The 16,683-nt window shown below is 43.3% G+C and overlaps 1 protein-coding gene across 7 annotated transcripts in view; it reads right to left on the bottom strand.

The window, feature by feature from the left end:
- LOC147871002 (uncharacterized) overlaps positions 1-12,313 on the bottom strand; it is a 197,168-nt gene extending 184,855 nt beyond the window's left edge. The window contains exons 1-4 of one of the 7 annotated variants that reach the window (XM_087341479.1): positions 12,173-12,309; positions 11,755-11,966; positions 9,950-10,189; positions 5,281-8,397 (exon numbers count right to left, since the gene is read on the bottom strand). In XM_087341479.1, the coding sequence (XP_087197605.1) occupies positions 5,281-7,221 (1,941 nt within the window). In that variant the 5' untranslated portion in view covers positions 7,222-8,397; positions 9,950-10,189; positions 11,755-11,966; positions 12,173-12,309. Of the gene's footprint in view, positions 1-5,280; positions 8,398-8,491; positions 8,655-8,703; positions 8,914-8,980; positions 9,002-9,949; positions 10,190-10,514; positions 10,622-11,754; positions 11,967-12,172 lie in introns of those variants that run through there. The other 6 variants (XM_087341480.1, XR_015532938.1, XM_087341484.1 and 3 more) reach the window with 6 other exon arrangements.
- Between the last annotated feature and the right edge of the window lie 4,370 nt (positions 12,314-16,683).

The raw sequence follows: 16,683 nt of genomic DNA on the forward strand, positions 1-16,683 counted from the left end.
AAGAATGTTTCCATTGGCTGAGTGGTTCATCACCTTAACCTTACAAAGTTGCCGCCGATAGCTTATTTTAAACCTATTGGTGGATAGCGACGTAAATTTCCCTAAGTCTTCTAACGGCTAAAACACATCTGGAAGAGCTTACTCATCCCACCAAGTCGAGCCACCGATCATAAAATAACCCATTCGTCTGGTCACGTAGCTGGCGCCAGGCAGTCGCCCGGTGGAACAAACAAGTCTCCCAAGATGTGGCCCAAACTAGCGATACTAACCGTTAACTCAGGAAAATTCCATACAATTTGAATATAAATTCCGATTAAGGAAGGCGCTACCGAAACAAAACTAACTTGGGCCCCTTTCCTTGCGTATAAACTGGAGTAATTGCCAAAAGTCCAGTCTAAGTCCATCTCCGGTCTGCCTGCTCGAGAATCGAACTCAGAGTGGGCTGTCACAACCTCCCCCTGAGATGAATGGAGGTCCGTAACCCGTGACCGACAGCACATCGGCTTCTCCAGTGATAGCCCCACTCAGTAGTTTCAAATTACACAAATACAGACTAACTGTTAAAAGATAATTCTCTCTCCCAAAATCGGGTAACCCGCAGCGTCATAGAGCTGACCGAGTCTCCCACCTGATCTACCTGGGCTCGGTTTCTGTTCCTTCCAACAGCAGCCTGCACTCGGGCGTTACAGAACAACAAAAAAACTTTACATTGTCTAACTTATTCTACTCAAATACATATAGAACATAATGACAGTCAAATCAACTCACTCATTCACCCTCAAAACAATAAACATCCACGCACAAATCACTCATCAATCACTTAATTTATATCCATGCTACACTAACTTAACAATTATGCCATTACTAAATGCACACCTTACAATATACTTTCACAGGTGTCTTCTACGTAATGGATACTGATTGGAACCTGCACTACGCTTATCTGTGCGTATCGCTACTCTACCTTCCGCATCACTTGCTCACGCACGTTTTATGTTACTTACAATACAACATTACGCACCTCACTTGTTCCACTTTTCACAATAAGTAGGTGTGACGTACGTTTGGGTTTATTCCCACCACCTGTTCGTTCATTCTCTTAACAGCTGATTCTGAATAGCCTACCCTGGCGCTACTAAGCCCTTCACCTTTTACGTCGGCCCAACAATGACATCAACTAAAGGTGTAAGACCGGATACCATTCACTCACATATCACACCACTCTCACAACTTACGGACTTTCCCTATACCCAGTGGCATGAAACATGAATCCACGAATCAGAAGTCCGACAATGGCGGTTAGGAGATATTTTCGGTAGCAAATTTGCAACTACTAAAAAAAATATTTTTACCTTACTATATTACACGCGTACTTAGCCCAAATCCTGCTCTCCTTGCCTTATTCATTAAAGCTACCGCTTAATGCCTTTCTCTTACGACAATGCCGTCCGCGAGTTTACATCTATCCCGTCTTCACATCCAGTATGTTTACAATCCAGTCTTGTTAGGTAAATTGCCAACCAACAGAGCATGCGTCATCACTCAGCTCGGAGGTAATTCTTCAGGGCTTGTTTATTGAACACCCCTCTAATCTTCCCATTAAAATCCGCAATTTCGTACGTGGCTGGGGGAATTTTTTAGAGATTTTCCACGGCCCGTCGTAAGGTCGAACGAACTTACTGGTTATGCCAGCGACGGCGCTGGAAGTCGGTTGGCATTTAGCTAGGACCATATCTCCTATCTTTGGATCCCAGATTGCCCTTCCTGATACCTGTCTCTCCTTACGTTTCATTGCCTTCGCCTTCATCCTGATATAGGCTTTCAACACTTTGTCTTGTAAACTCTCGGTAGGTGGCTGCAGATCTGCCTCCTTTACCATGAATTTCTTAAAAAGGTCAGGCCTCGGTTTATCTTGCATTAGTTCAACAGGACTGTAACCTGTAGAATCTGAAGTTGTCCCGTTCAGCCATTCCTCTATCCTCGGTAATAAAGTAGGCCATGATTTGTGAGCTTGATGACAATAAATGCGGCAGAACTTGCCGATCTCCCTCATACAGCGTTCGCTAGGATTTGCTTGCGGGTGTCGTACGGGAGAGAACCTGACATCTATACCTTGTTCTGCCAACTTCTTCCTCCATGCCGGGCTAGCAAATTGAGTGCCGTTGTCACTCAATATGCATCTTGGTCGCGTCACGTGAACTACGTAATGCGTTTCGATTTTGCTCAAACAAGACCTAGTGGTGGCCGCCCGCAAAGGGTACAATTTTACAAACTTAGAGAAGACGTCCAAACAAACCAAAATATATCGGACACCACCACGCCCAACCGGCAGCGGGCCAAATATATCAACCGCGCAGAGGTCGCCGGTGTTAGCTGGCATGTGGCTCCGGGTCTCAATCGCGTACCTACGGTTCGGGTGTCTAACCCGTTGGCAGATATCGCAGCTGGAAATCAACTTCCGCACCTTTCGCCCCAGGCTCTTGACATGAAAAGTGTTGGCGACTTGAGCCATGCACTTTTCTGTCCCTAAATGCCCGAAAGAGGCATGAACAAATTCTATCACGGGGACTTCTAACTCAGTTGGCAAAACTGGTCTCCAGTAAGGGTAGTTCGCACTATCCTTACTGTACAAAATGTCACGTCGGACCAGGTACCTCCTGTCCGTCGGAGCCTGCGGCTCCTTTACCGCCCGCATTATCTTCGATATCTTAGGGTCGTTGGCCTGGTAGACCGCCAGGTCCCTAAGCTTACGCCCAACAGTGGAGTCGATACCGAAGTCCAGGGCTGCTACCATCATACCTCGCGGCCCAGACAACTCTTTCACCGCACTTTCACTTAAGCCGGCGGGATTACGACTAATAGTGTCAGCAAGAAAGTTGCTAGCGCCACTGATATGCTTGATTTTGAGGTCGTATTCCTGAATTTGCATTGTCCATCTAGCAATCCTGTTAGACGTCAATGCACATTTATTCAAGAAAGACAAGGCCTTGTTATCGGTATTCAAATGAATCGTGTGCCCGAAAACATAAATCCGAAACTTATCTAGCGCGTAGACAATTGCCAAAAGTTCTTGCTCCGCCACTGAGTAACGCTGTTCAGTGGGGGTCAACACGCGCGAAGCGGTAGACACGATTTGCTTTTCACCGTTTTTATCGGTCTGCCACAGCACAGCCCCGATGGCCCTACCACTCGCATCAGTGTTTATTGAATATGGCAACGTCTCGTCAGGATGCACCAGATGAATGCTGTGGGCGAATTTTGACCTTAGTTCCACGAAAGCTCTCTGCAATTCAGGTGTCCACCTCCATCTATTTCCTTTCTTTAGCAGTGGTAGTAGCGGCGCCACGTACTGTGCATAGTTAACGATGAACCTATGATGGTAATTACAGACACCTAGAAACTGACGTAGTTGCCGTTGGTTCTTAGGCGCCGGATGGCTCAAGATGGCCTCGATCCGTCGTTGATCGGGCACTACGCCGCGGTTACTGATGACGTGCCCCAGGAAAGTGATTTCTGTTCTACAGAAATGACACTTTCCGGCGTTTATGGTGAAACCTGCCGTGGCTAATTTACTCATCACCGTATGTAGGTGCTCGAGATGAAGTCTGTAGGTCGCCGAGTGGACGATTATGTCGTCGACGTAAGCAAGGGCATATCCACAGGCGTCCGCACCCAGCGTCTTTTGTAAAGCTCGCACAAAAGCTGAGAGTGAATTTTTGAAACCATACGGGGTCCTAGTAAATTGATATACCTGTGACTCAAATAAGAAAGCCGTATATTTCCTTGATCCTTCTTCCAGTGGTATCTGCAAGAATGCCGATGACAAATCGATACTAGTAATGAATTTAGATCCGTGGAACTGCTGTAATAATTCCTGGATCGGAGGGACTCTCGCGCGATCTGGCAACGTATAGGTATTCACCCGTCTCGCGTCTACGCAGATCCGCGGAGACTTCCCTTCCCTCATTACGATCGTCAATGGGTTAATATAGCTGGAGCTTGACACTTCGATAGTTCCATCATTTAACATATCTTGAATTTGTTTCCGTATAACTGGGCGTACTGAAAATGGTATGGGGCGTGACGAAGCAGCGAAAGGCTCGGTACACGATACCTCAAATTTATATGTGAACAAGTTACACCTACCAGGCTTCGTAGAAAAGTGTTCTTTGTAGGCGACAAGCAATTTCCATAGACCACGCTTCTGTTCGTCGTCCAAGCTGCTAGCTTCCGCGACCTTCAAGGCTAGGCCGTCGGCGGAGAAAGTTCCGGCACTTTCCGGCTCACTAATTAAACATGGGTCTGGTTCCTGAATGTTACAGTGCGCCCTCTCCTCTTCACACGACCAATAGCTACTTCTGGCTACTAAATGCCCATTCTCTGGACCTAAAGAATCATTAAATAAACAAAAATCTTCCGGGAACAACGCCCTACCATCCTCATCTCTCAATACTTCGTCGCTTTCGTCGTAGTGAACTGTGGGAATTCTCGTACCACGTCCTAATTCATTCATTTTAATATGGTCTTGCGGGCCTGCCTGTAAATCTGAAAGTTCAGGTTTGCTGACACCAGCGCTACGAACGCTAGTGTAGGTCATGGATCTGTCCTGGTCTATTGTTTTAGAATTTGTGTAATCTTTGGCTGTACGTCCGGAGTTCGTCGCCGGTGCGCTCCTGCCTTCTTCCTTAGCCATTCCGTCGAATGAGAAGCAATGACTGCTAACCTGTCCTTGATGCCTGGTAATAAAGCGCCTTTCTTTAAAATCCATCGTCACTCCATAATCGGATAAAAAGTTCGCGCCTAATATGACCTCGGCCATTAGGTTCGGAGCAACCATAAAAACTTGTTCATAGTGAGTTCCACCAATATCGAATGGTATTAAAGCTTGCTTCTTAATTCTTTTTGTCTTTGCCCCCCACGCAGAGATCAATACTCCTTGTACAACAGGTAAATTTAGTAACTGTGCGCCTCCCGCTATCAAACTGTCATAAATCTCTTCTGAAATAACTGAAATCTCAGCTCCACTATCTAATATCGCGGTTATCTCTCTATTTTCAGCTCTCAAAACCACTCTTGGGCATCCTTTCAGATTGGTCTCGTTTATGACATACACAGTAACGTTACCCAATCTGCTACTTAGTTCATCAACGTAAGTACCCGAAAAGCAATTGTCTTCAGGCACTACGGCTCCATCTCCCTCTGACTGACCTGGGTTACTGACTGGACCTGGGCTGCCTTGCCTCACGTAGAATGACGAACGGTCCCTAACGCCACTCCGATTCAGTTTTCCGCCAACGAACAGTTGTTCCGATTGACGAGGTTCGCGGAAAGCCCACCTGGGTTGTATGAGCTGGCTTGTGGGTTCAAGCTAGCGCGCGAGGGCTCCCCCTGTGAAGCCTCGCGTGGCTCAACATCGCCGTATCCTCTCCTTCCGGCGGACTCCCTATATCTTGGGCTGTATCTACCATTCCGACCTGCTTGATTGAAATTCTGGTTCGCTTTGTACCCAAAATTCCTAATGTGGTGTCCCCCTTGTCGATTTTTATCATATCGGTTCAGATATTGATTCGCGTTTCCGCCGTCTTTGGATCTGTGACCGCTACTTTGTTGTCCCTGGTTCGGACCTCGATTTCCGTCCCCGGCTTCCATCGCTTCCAGCTTATTTAAGAAGCTGAGGGCCTCCTGAATGGTGCGAACATTCGCGGATAATATCGCCCTCTGGACATACGGTGGGAAGTGTCCCGAGATAGCGTCAATCAAATCAAGCTCGGACAACCGCGGAGAAAGATGCGCGGCCATGACACTGTACCTCAAAAAATGCGCGGACATGGTCTCGGCCCTATTTTTATCGTATCGGTCTTGATACACCGCGCACCTGGTCCGTGACTGGATTTGTGGACTCCACAATAAATCGGTTAAGGCCCTCTTAAAGTGCTCGTAATCAGCTAGGTCCTTATAAATGGCGGTACACCATTGTTTGGTGTAACAGTCGGTAACCGCCTTCATTGCCAAATGTAGCTTTAACGACTCAGGCACGCTCTTTAGATCAAAATAGCCGTCTAACTCTGCTAAAAAATGCACGACATTTTGCCTATGGCAATCTGAGAACCTTGGTAGATCTAGGTCACCCAACGCGGTCCCGTGACATTGATCGAAATTCCTATTGGTGAATTCATGTGTATGGGACAAGTTTGCATCACTGCTGGGCACATTACACAATACGGATAGATGTCCAACATTCACTCTACATCCATTCGTACTTCCCTGCCTATTACGCACATGATTCTCACCTAAATCTCCAACTCGGGATGAACACGATGCCTGTTCTCCGCCATTCGCTACATTCATCCTAAATGCTTGTCCGTCACTGCCAACGGACGATTCTACCTGTCTGCACCCTATAGTTAACAGTCCTTGCAATTTATCTACACGTGCAGCAAGTTCTTCTAGCTTAGCGGAACTGTCTCGTTCAGCTACCTTTACCTTTTCTTTCAAAGTATTTATGGTTTTCTCCGTTACTCCCTGTTTAACACTTAACAATTCCTTTCTAACTGCACTCAAACTTTTCTCCAATTCATTCTTATGTTCCTCTAACTTTAAGCTCATTTCTTTAGTTTTGTCTTCTATTTCTTTACACAAATTACCTCGCTCCAAACTATTTTTCTCCATGTGCACTTTCAATTTCTCATTCACACATTCTCTTACTGTATGAAACTTACTGTTTACTAATTCAATTTCTTGTTGGGTTTCCGCCCGCAAAGTGGATATTTCCTGTGACAATCTACCAGATTCTTGTTCTACCCTTTGCACCATAGATTCGTTTAATTTATCAACTTCAGACTTAAATTGATGAGTTAATTTCTCTGAAAATTTTTCCCATCTCTCTGCATCTAGTTTCCTATTTTCCTCATTCCTTTCTCTATCTTCCTGCAACGATCTCCATATAATAGCAAGTAGATCTGGTTGCACCCCCGAGGAATTTACACTGTCACCTTCTTTATTTGAACTAACTGTCTGTTCTATTTCTTCCTGCCTTCCCCCTGCTAAAATCTCACCTCCGGCCATGTTTTCGCCTACCATCTCCTCGACTACACCTGGTTCTTTGTCCGCAGGGCTGTCTAACAATTCATTGCCGGTACTTGGTTCTCTACTCGGCCAGTCCAGAACCTCACTTTTCCCTTCTGATACTACTCTCTTACTGCGGAGGGTCCTCCCCGTCATTTTGCTTACTGATCTAGTATCGGCGTTCTTTGCCAACCTTGGAGTAGCGATGTAGTGGTTCCCTGGTGTCGTGGCGGCAGTGCCCCGCGTTACCTCCTCTCGATCGCCGTTTCCTCACGCGTCGGCCGCAGTCATCGGTAGCCGGCAATCCTGCTTTCCTGCTCCTTCACCTGGTGGGATCGTGGGTTCGTGTCACGATGGTCCAGCGCTCACGGTCCCGAGTTGCGTTGCCGCCCCCGAAGTCGCTCCCAGTCTCGTACGCCCTTGACCTGACGTCGGTGTTCGAAGTAGCACTTCCTTCTCTCCACCTTTTCTTGTATGACCTCTTCACAGTTGCCTGTTCGGGCCCCACGTTGGGCGCCACTTCTTTGTAACCGTCCTTTCTATTTCTTTCTGTACATCAGGACGCCCGGCTGGTTACAAGGGGTTTTGTGTTGGGTTTCGTTTTTGGTAGCCCAGGGCATGGACTCTTGCCTTCAAGGAATATACGGGTTGGTGAAGAGGGGTTTCGGGATCGACTTGCGAGGCAGTGGAATAAGAGGGGATGTCGTTCAGTTTCATCAGGCAAGTTTATTAATTTTGTAATTTCCTTCGCCGAGTGCAGGACTACTCGCCGCCGAGACTAAAGCGTAAGTCTTTTGGAATCTCCTTGCTGGACGCACACCGCGTTCAGCAAGACTCCCCCAAGACTTTTGAATCTGAAGAATGTTTTCATTGGCTGAGTGGTTCATCACCTTAATCTTACAACGTTGCCGCCGATAGATTATTTTAAACCCTTTTGGTGGATAGCGACGTGAATTTCCCTAAGTCTTCTAACGGCTAAAACACATCTGGAAGAGTTTACCCATCCCACCAATTCGAGCCACCGATCATAAAATCACCTATTCACACAGTCACGTAGCTGGCGCCAGGCAGTCGCCCGGTGGAACAAACAAGTCTCCCAAGATGTGGCCCAAACTAGCGATACTAACCGTTAACTCAGGAAAATTCCATACAATTTGAATATAAATTCCGATTAAGGAAGGCGCTACCGAAACAAAACTAACTTGGGCCCCTTTCCTTGCATATAAACTGGAGTAATTGCCAAAAGTCCAGTCTAAGTCCATCTCCGGTCCGCCTGCTCGAGAATCTAACTCAGAGTGGGCTGTCACAGACGTCACCTTCTGTCACCGGTATCTAAAAGACACACAATTGAAAATATATAAATCACTTTATATTACTGTTAATTAAATTAAGCAATGAAGCTATAACGCATCCATCAGTTATTTACCATCACAGTTTCTAGAGTTCACCTCAGTGAACAATACAAAACACGTACGGATGTGTTCAAGGTCGTATTTTTCTGTGTTCGTTATACACGATTTTCAGATTCCGTAATACTACAGATTCATAAATATAAGATATGAAATGTTGACAGTGGAACCACGGTTCCGGAGAATCTGACGTATATACGTCTCTGTAATATAATGTAATAATTCTTACATAAGATAAGTTCCTGTGATATACTAAAACGGTTTTACCAGCACAAAATTATCTATTCTACGACGCACTTATTCTACAGACGATTCACAGCTCAGCGCTTTCCGCAATAACGAAAGCGGATTGTTGACGGCGGTAATGTAACACAACAATGCCGAGTAAAGAGATCACGTAACAATTAGTTTCTTAGATAACATAACTTCATTGTTATGTTACCTGGGAAACGTCAAACTTCATTGATATGTTACCTGGGAAACGTCAAACTTCATTGATATGTTACCTGGGAAACGTCAAACTTCATTGTTATGTAACCTGGGAAACGTCATCTGTTTATCAACAAATAAACAAGTGGTTACCTACATAGTTACGTTACATTACATTACATTACATTCATCTACCACAGACGCATCTTAAGCGTAACTAATTCAAGTTAAATAAGCAATGTCTTAATCAAACTTATCTCAATTGTACAGCATGTATGAAGGAAATATTTAGCAGAAAGCCAATATATAAACTTCCTTTCCGTATAGACGTATTTACGTCTAATTCTCCGGAACCATGGTTCCACTGACAAATTTTTACATGCAAAACAAATTAATTAGAATAATGGCCGGTGTCAAAAGCAGGGTTTCTTGTAGAAAATTATTTCGTAAATTTAATATACTTCCACTTGCAAGTGAATTTATACTCTGCTGTCTATCATGTGTGGTGGAAAACGTAGATAAATTTAAAAGAAATACAGATGTACATAATTTAAATACAAGATGGAAACATGATCTCTATTTTCCAAATCCTAACCTTACTAAATATCAAAAAGGAGTCTACCATACAGGTATCAAGTTATTTAATAATCTTCCACCAACAGTTAAAAGTCTAAGTTATTATATAAAGGTATTCAAACCTGCATTGAAATATTACCTCTTCACTCACTCTTACTATTCCGTAGATGCTTTCATCTCTGCTGAAATTTTTTAAGCTTTATGTATATCTGTAATCTATACGTAAAGCAAGTTTTGCATTTCTTTTTAAAATTTAAAATTCTGAGGTTTTTGTATATTAATTTGTTAAAATTTTGAGTAAAAAATTAAACTAACCCCCCCCCAAAGGGGTGGTTAATTTTGTGTCTTACTCAAGTCTTTTAACCCCTTCCTTTCATTGTATTTATCGCCTAAATATAATTTAAACACAGAGGCGTCAGTTTTCGTAAGCAGTTTGACCCGAATGAGTATTCTTATCAGTATCAGATTACCTTGTTGGTGTTAGTACGTCTTCTCTCACTTTTCTCCATTTCTTAAATAGTCTTCTGTCGCTGTTCGGAGACGATGTGCTGCTTGTAGAGCAGTGATAATGCGACTGGCTTCGTATTTGTTTATTTATTACGTTATTTGTTTACTCGGCATTGTTGTGTTTCTATACCAACACAACAATGCAGAGTATAAAAAAATATCTGTTGACATTGTTTGAAGACGTCACCTTCTGTCACCGGTATCTAAAAGACACACAATTGAAAATATATAAATCACTTTTATATTACTGTTAATTAAATTAAGCAATGAAGCTATAACGCATCCATCAGTTATTTACCATTAGAGTTTCTAGAGTTCACCTCAGTGAACAATACAAAACACGTACGGATGTGTTCAAGGTCGTATTTTTCTGTGTTCATTGTACACGATTTTCAGATTCTGTAATACTACAGATTCATAAATATAAGATATGAAATGTTGACAGAGGAACCACGGTTCCGGAGAATCTGACGTAAATACGTCTCTATAATGTAATGTAATGTAATAATTCTTACATAAGATAAGTACCTGTGATATTCTGAAACGTTTTTACCAGCACAAAATTATGTATTCTACGACGCACTTATTCTACAGCCGATTCACAGCTCAGCTCTTTCCGCAATAACGAAAGCGGATTGTTGACGGCAGTAATGAAACACAACAATGACGAGTAAACAGATCACGTAACAATTAGTTTCTTAGATAACATAATACTTTGTCGGTCCGTATTTGCACATTGTCTATATGGATCTTACACATCTTCGTTATTAATCTTTTGGAGAAATTCAACGGACAGTAAGAAAGTTTTTGACGTAAATACGTCTATATTTTAGTGTCAGTGTCATTCGGCGAAAATGTAACGAAAAAGTGTAACTTCATTGTTATGTTACCTGGGAAACGTCATCTGTTTATCAACAAATAAACAACAATGGTTACCTACATAGTTACCTTACATTACATTCATCTACCATAGACCCATCTTAAGCGTAACTAATTCAATTTAAATAAGCAATGTCTTAATCAAACTTTACTCGATTGTAAAGCAGGTGTGACGTATTTACGTCAAATTATCCGGAACCATGGTTCCACTGAAAACTTTTTACATGCAAAACAAATTAATTAGAATAATGGCCGTTGTCAAAAGCAGGGTATCTTGTAGAAAATTATTTCGTAAATTTAATATACTTCCACTTGCAAGTGAATTTATACTCTGCTGTCTATCATGTGTGGTGGAAAACTTAGATAAATTTAAAATAAATACAGATGTACATAATTTAAATACAAGATGGAAACATGATCTCTATGTGCCAAATCCTAACCTTACTAAATATCGAAAAGGAGTCTCCTATACAGGTATCAAGTTATTTAATAATCTTACAACAGTTAAAAGTCAAAGTTATTATATAAAGGTATTCAAGCCTGCATTGAAAGATTACCTCTTCACTCACTCTTACTATTCCGTAGATGCTTTCATCTCTGCTGAAAATTTTTAAGCTTTATGTATATCTGTAATCTATACGTAAAGCAAGTTTTGCATTTCTTTTTAAAATTTAGAATTCTGAGGTTTTTGTATAGTAATTTGTTAAAATATTGAGTAAAAAACTGAACTAACCCCCCCCCAAAGGGGTGGTTAATTTTGTGTCTTACTCAAGTCTTCTAACCCCCTTCCTTTCATTGTATTTATCGCCTAAATATAATTTAAACACAGAGGCGTCAGTTTTCGTAAGCAGTTTGACTTGAATGAGTATTCTTATCAGTATCAGATTACCTTGTTGGGGTTAGTACGTCTTCTCTCACTTTTCTCCATTTTTAAATAGTTTTCTGTCGCTGTTCGGAGACGATGTGCTGCTTGTAGAGTAGTGATAATGCGACTGGCTTCGTATTTGTTTATTTGTTTACTCGGCATTGTTGTGTTTCTATACCAACACAACAATGCAGAGTATAAACAAATAACGTGTCATTGTTTGAAGACGTCATTTCCTGAAGACAACGAAAATCACAAATTTTTATGGTAGACTAGAGCAACGCGCTCCTTTCGGAGCGCGTTATCTAATCTGATATTTCACTTTTCTACGTCGCTGTTCTTGGTCAGTCAACTTTCTACGTCCATCCCTTGCAAATCTTCGTCTTAAAATCGATCATAATAGTTTTCGTAATCGTCATATGTCGGATGAGGATCAGTTTACCTTGTGAAGTTGTTGGAGTTGGTACTTCAAATACTTGATGACGTCTTCTTTCACTTTTCTGATGTTTTAAGCCAACTGTCGGTCGATATTCAAGAACGCGGTCTGCTGCTTCTGGAGCAGTGATCATGCGACTGGCTTGGTATTTTTTGATTTCTTTGTTGTGAAGCGTTATTTGTTTACTTGACATTGTTGTGTTTCTATACCAACACAACAATGCAGGGTATAAACAAATATCTGTTGACATTGTTGATTGATGACGTAATTTATTGACGACGACGAAATCACAAATTTTTATAGTATATAAGAAGATTCCCCAAACTGACTGAGGTTTTCCGTGCTTTTCCTCAGTTGTAAGGCGAATGCCAGGGTATAACTTAATAGGGGCACGGCCCGCCACGCCCACCCCGATCACGGAGGCCATCAGCTGAAGTGATCTTCCCCCCATGCCTCAGAGGCCTTCAGCCGAAACGGCCCCTCCCTCTCTGGGTTCAAACCCCGGAGATCCAACCAACCAAATTCCTTTGGACAACTTGCCCATCAGCAGCAACGGATCCCAGTTTGAATGGTCGAGGCTCCCGCCACGACGTAACCCTGTTAGCGATAGCAAAATTTCCGTTTCTTATATTAAGACTGTTTACCATTTCCAGCAATGCGCCTTGTGTGCAGGAATGGTTTCACCTAGGTAGGGACGATGCTTGCGCTTGCGCAGGCCTCCGCCCTCAGTTAGCTTTTTGGTTGGTTCTGCAGCTGTGTCGAGGTCATGCCTTGCCCAAACGAAGTCGTTTAGTTAGGTTTGTCTCTTCGGATTTCTTTCGTTGGCCTTGATTTTAAATCGATAGGAGGGCACTCATCCACTGATTCAGATCAGAATTTAGCAAAGATCTGGCCGTGGTAGATCGCACATTCGCTCTTTGGGCCTGTGGCCCGTAGCTTGAGATACTGTTCCATTAAACCACTTTTCAGTCTTGGGGAGCAGCTCCGGCCATTTCTGAGGGGTTTGGTGGCAGTGGATTTTGCGTAACCACAGCGTTTCGACCTTTCTTAGCGCGATAAAAGTTGGTGAGATGCGTGAGTGGAGACAATGACTCGGTTTTCAAGTTCAGTACGGATAATTCTTATTACACAGACTCTTCAGAATATTATTCCGGGATAGGTACGGGGCCAGATCCCTAAGTTTGCGTCCTATCGAAGAATCTCTACCCAGGTTAATGGCCGTCACCAACAAGCCTTCCTGCATCTCGCGTTTGCTCAGGCGAGGAAATTACTAGCGCCACTGGCTTGATTAATCTTATTTGCATCGTCCGTCTGGCTTCTCGATGAGAAATGACAGTAAATTTGTACAACCCTAAGGACTTCTTGAGACTTGCCGTGTACGTATTTCCTGGAATCGGGATTCAAAACAACGTGAAAAGAGCACCGGATAAACCAAAAAACATCCACGGAGTCGATGCAGCAGCTCGGCCATCGGAGCGTAGCGCGATTGGTCTGGGTTCGTAGCCCGGTTCACACAGCGTTCGTCTACGAAGATGCGGGGAGCCTTTCCCTGAATATCGTCATAATCGTGAGTGGATTTAAGTGGCATGACTTGGTATATTCGAGAATTCCATCTCTCATCGTCTGTTCCATTTGGGTCCTAACTGATAATCTCACTGAAAATGTCATTGGCTTCGTATGCGAGACACAGAATGAGATTGCTGTGGCATCCCCCGGTTCTGAATGCGTGTTGATCCTCGGTGCTTGAACTGGTCCATCCTCCTCTCATCGCATGAATCAATATCGATAAGTCGATTCACTGGATTCTCATTACGCCTATAAAAGGGAATCTGCCCTATCAGAGCCACATAATGAATAAATCTCGATTACGTGAATCTGTATGAAATGAATAAACAATGCATCAGTGTTAGAGTAAATTAATGTGGAATTAACTTAAATTGTGTCGAGCTGCCGTGATTTACGGGCTACAATAACCTCGTCCATTGCTGATTCTTACTTTATGCAACGCGAAAAAGAAATTTCCAATTTTCGTACTCAGTTATTTGCTTAGACGCCAGAGAAACGTCAGCTTCGAGACGAGCGGCGTACATCCACCCCCTCCCCTCCCCTCCCCGGCGCTAAAACTTCAATTTCCTCAGACGCCGAGGTAATTCGCCGATGTCACAGCAAACCCGCTAGAGCGTGCCCCAGGCGCTGAGGCCGGTTGAGCGTCTGTTCGCGACGCTTGGGAATAATTCGTACCCGTTCGAACGACGCGAGTGCGAAAAATAGAATTTGCTCTTTTCCGAGTCGCAAATCAGTGAATAACTCGAATACGCCGTAACCCACAGACACAAGGAGATTGCATTTGAATGTATGAGAATTCGATCGCGTGCGAACATCCACTGCTCCTGCACTTGAAGTACAGGCAACACGCAGCACTTCACGTGGTTTTCCGCAGGCGCAGGCGTTTGAAGCGATAAGAATTCAGAGCCTTTTAAGACGGTCGTAATTCGTAAACGTGGGAGCTCGACTGAAGCTTCGAGCTTAAGAGAAATGTGATTCCTGCTAGCGGATGCCAGTGACCCTCATGTGAAAAGCGAAGGACTTTCATTCAAATGAGCCGAGTTTATTTGCCCAAATCTTACAATAAGTAGATACATAAATGCTACTCATCAAAGTAATTGATCCTGAAATTATTGCTACTGGGACGAAATTACGAAACCTCGTCCATTTTGTCTTGTGCCTGTGTTACGAAGGAGAACTTCAAATCATAAAACAAAACACGATCCTGCCCCCGTGTGCGTTAATGGCCGCGTACCAATGTCCTTACTGACGCGAACTTGGATTCATTTGTAGCTCTGTCCAGTTTCATGAAATTCGTATTTCTCTCCAAATAGTGCCCTTTTTTTTATTGTTATTAAATCGAGGATGTGGACTGAGGACAAAACGAGAAAAGTCCTTCTTGTGGTCACTAAGGTAGTTCAAGGCCTGTGACTTCGCTCACTAAAGTACGCTGAGAATTCCCATCCAGCTTCTTTAATATCATTTTCATGTGATCTGACGTCAGCGTCAGAGTGTTCCAGTTGGTCTGTCCCCTTCTGGTTTTACGAATAGGATTTTCTCATGGTTTCTAACTAATTCTCCGTCTAATTATCATTTATTTTGTAGTTGTCTCCGACCTCCTGCTGATTTATTCCTCACAGGCCCAAGCCAGTTTAAGAGACGAAGTTCCGAAGAAGACGACAGATAAATTATGGTCCATGAGATGCCGGAAGATAAGGTTTCAGAAGCGCATTCCCTGACTGTCGATTAAACTAATTTGTCTCGTTCCATGTGGAACGTCAAGACATTATTTAACACTCGCAAACTAAGATCCTTGCATGTCTGATGGGATTTTACGGGCTTCTTAGAATATACACGCACGTGTCGCATTTGCAAAAATTCTGTTTTAAACTGTTCACCTGCAGTTTGCTCAAGTGCAGAATTCTCTTCTGTTACTCATGCCGAAGCAACTGGAAATGGGTTCCGAAATCGTCGATCGTCTTACTCGAAGGCCGTAAAGCACGCGCGATCCAGCAAGCTTTTGTTAACGAGCAGAAAGCATCGTCAGTATCATTCATTCGCGTTTTCACTGGCGAGGCTAGAAGTCAGGTCTTCTTTTTTGTGTTTCCGATATTTGTTGTTAATTGGCATCGTGATTTGAAACTGGCTGTAGACAAGCAGACGTAACCCCCCCCCCAAAAAAAAAAAATAAACACGTACTTAGAAGAGTTTTATCTCCAAAAGTTTACCATTTATTCATATAAACATGGTTCATTATGTTATCCCTTAAATGTTCTGCTCTTAAAACCGGATATCTGTAATAAAACTTTGAGAGTCGCTGAGTTTCAGCCACGGATCTTATTTGGCTCAACACGGACTCAGTTGGAGATCGAACGCGAGATTCAGATAATGCAACTTTGCTGTTAATATACCTCCTGAATTTCCTGACTTGTTGATTAATGTAACGGAGACCGGAAGTTTTTCTGAATGAAGCCGTTAATCTCATTATGCAGTACAGATTTTGTGTACGCGTAATTTTGTGTTCTGAACAGACGTGTCTGAGAAAATTCGTGGTTTCAAATAGCGCTACTTAAGTCGTTGATGAACTGCGTTAGCGAACGCAGAAGTGAATTCGCTCTCTACTTTGCCAATCTGTGACCCTCCAGTCTCCGCCTGACATCTCTCTGATAAATTGTTCCCCTCTGGCAGGTAAATCACTGCTGTGGTTCCGATATCACGGGGATTTATCAGGGTTAATTTGCGGCACGTTCGCACTCAATATTCTGGTGTTGTTACGAACACGAGATATGTGCTGGATGTGCGCATGCGCGTTCGAGGTAATGGACATCAAAACAGTAATGACTGCGCGAATTCGACCCTTTATGACGACACAGATCATTTACCAATGCCAAGGCGTCTAGAATAAACGACGCCCTCAATCTTTGATCTCCATTTCCTTGCTGGAAAATTCTCGCGTTTCTCAGCTCTTAAAA

Source organism: Zootermopsis nevadensis, unplaced genomic scaffold (genome assembly GCF_977971745.1).
Source record: "Zootermopsis nevadensis isolate Lab colony 2312 unplaced genomic scaffold, Znev_1.0 Znev_ptg000076l, whole genome shotgun sequence".
Classification (NCBI taxonomy): Eukaryota; Metazoa; Arthropoda; class Insecta; order Blattodea; family Termopsidae; genus Zootermopsis; species Zootermopsis nevadensis.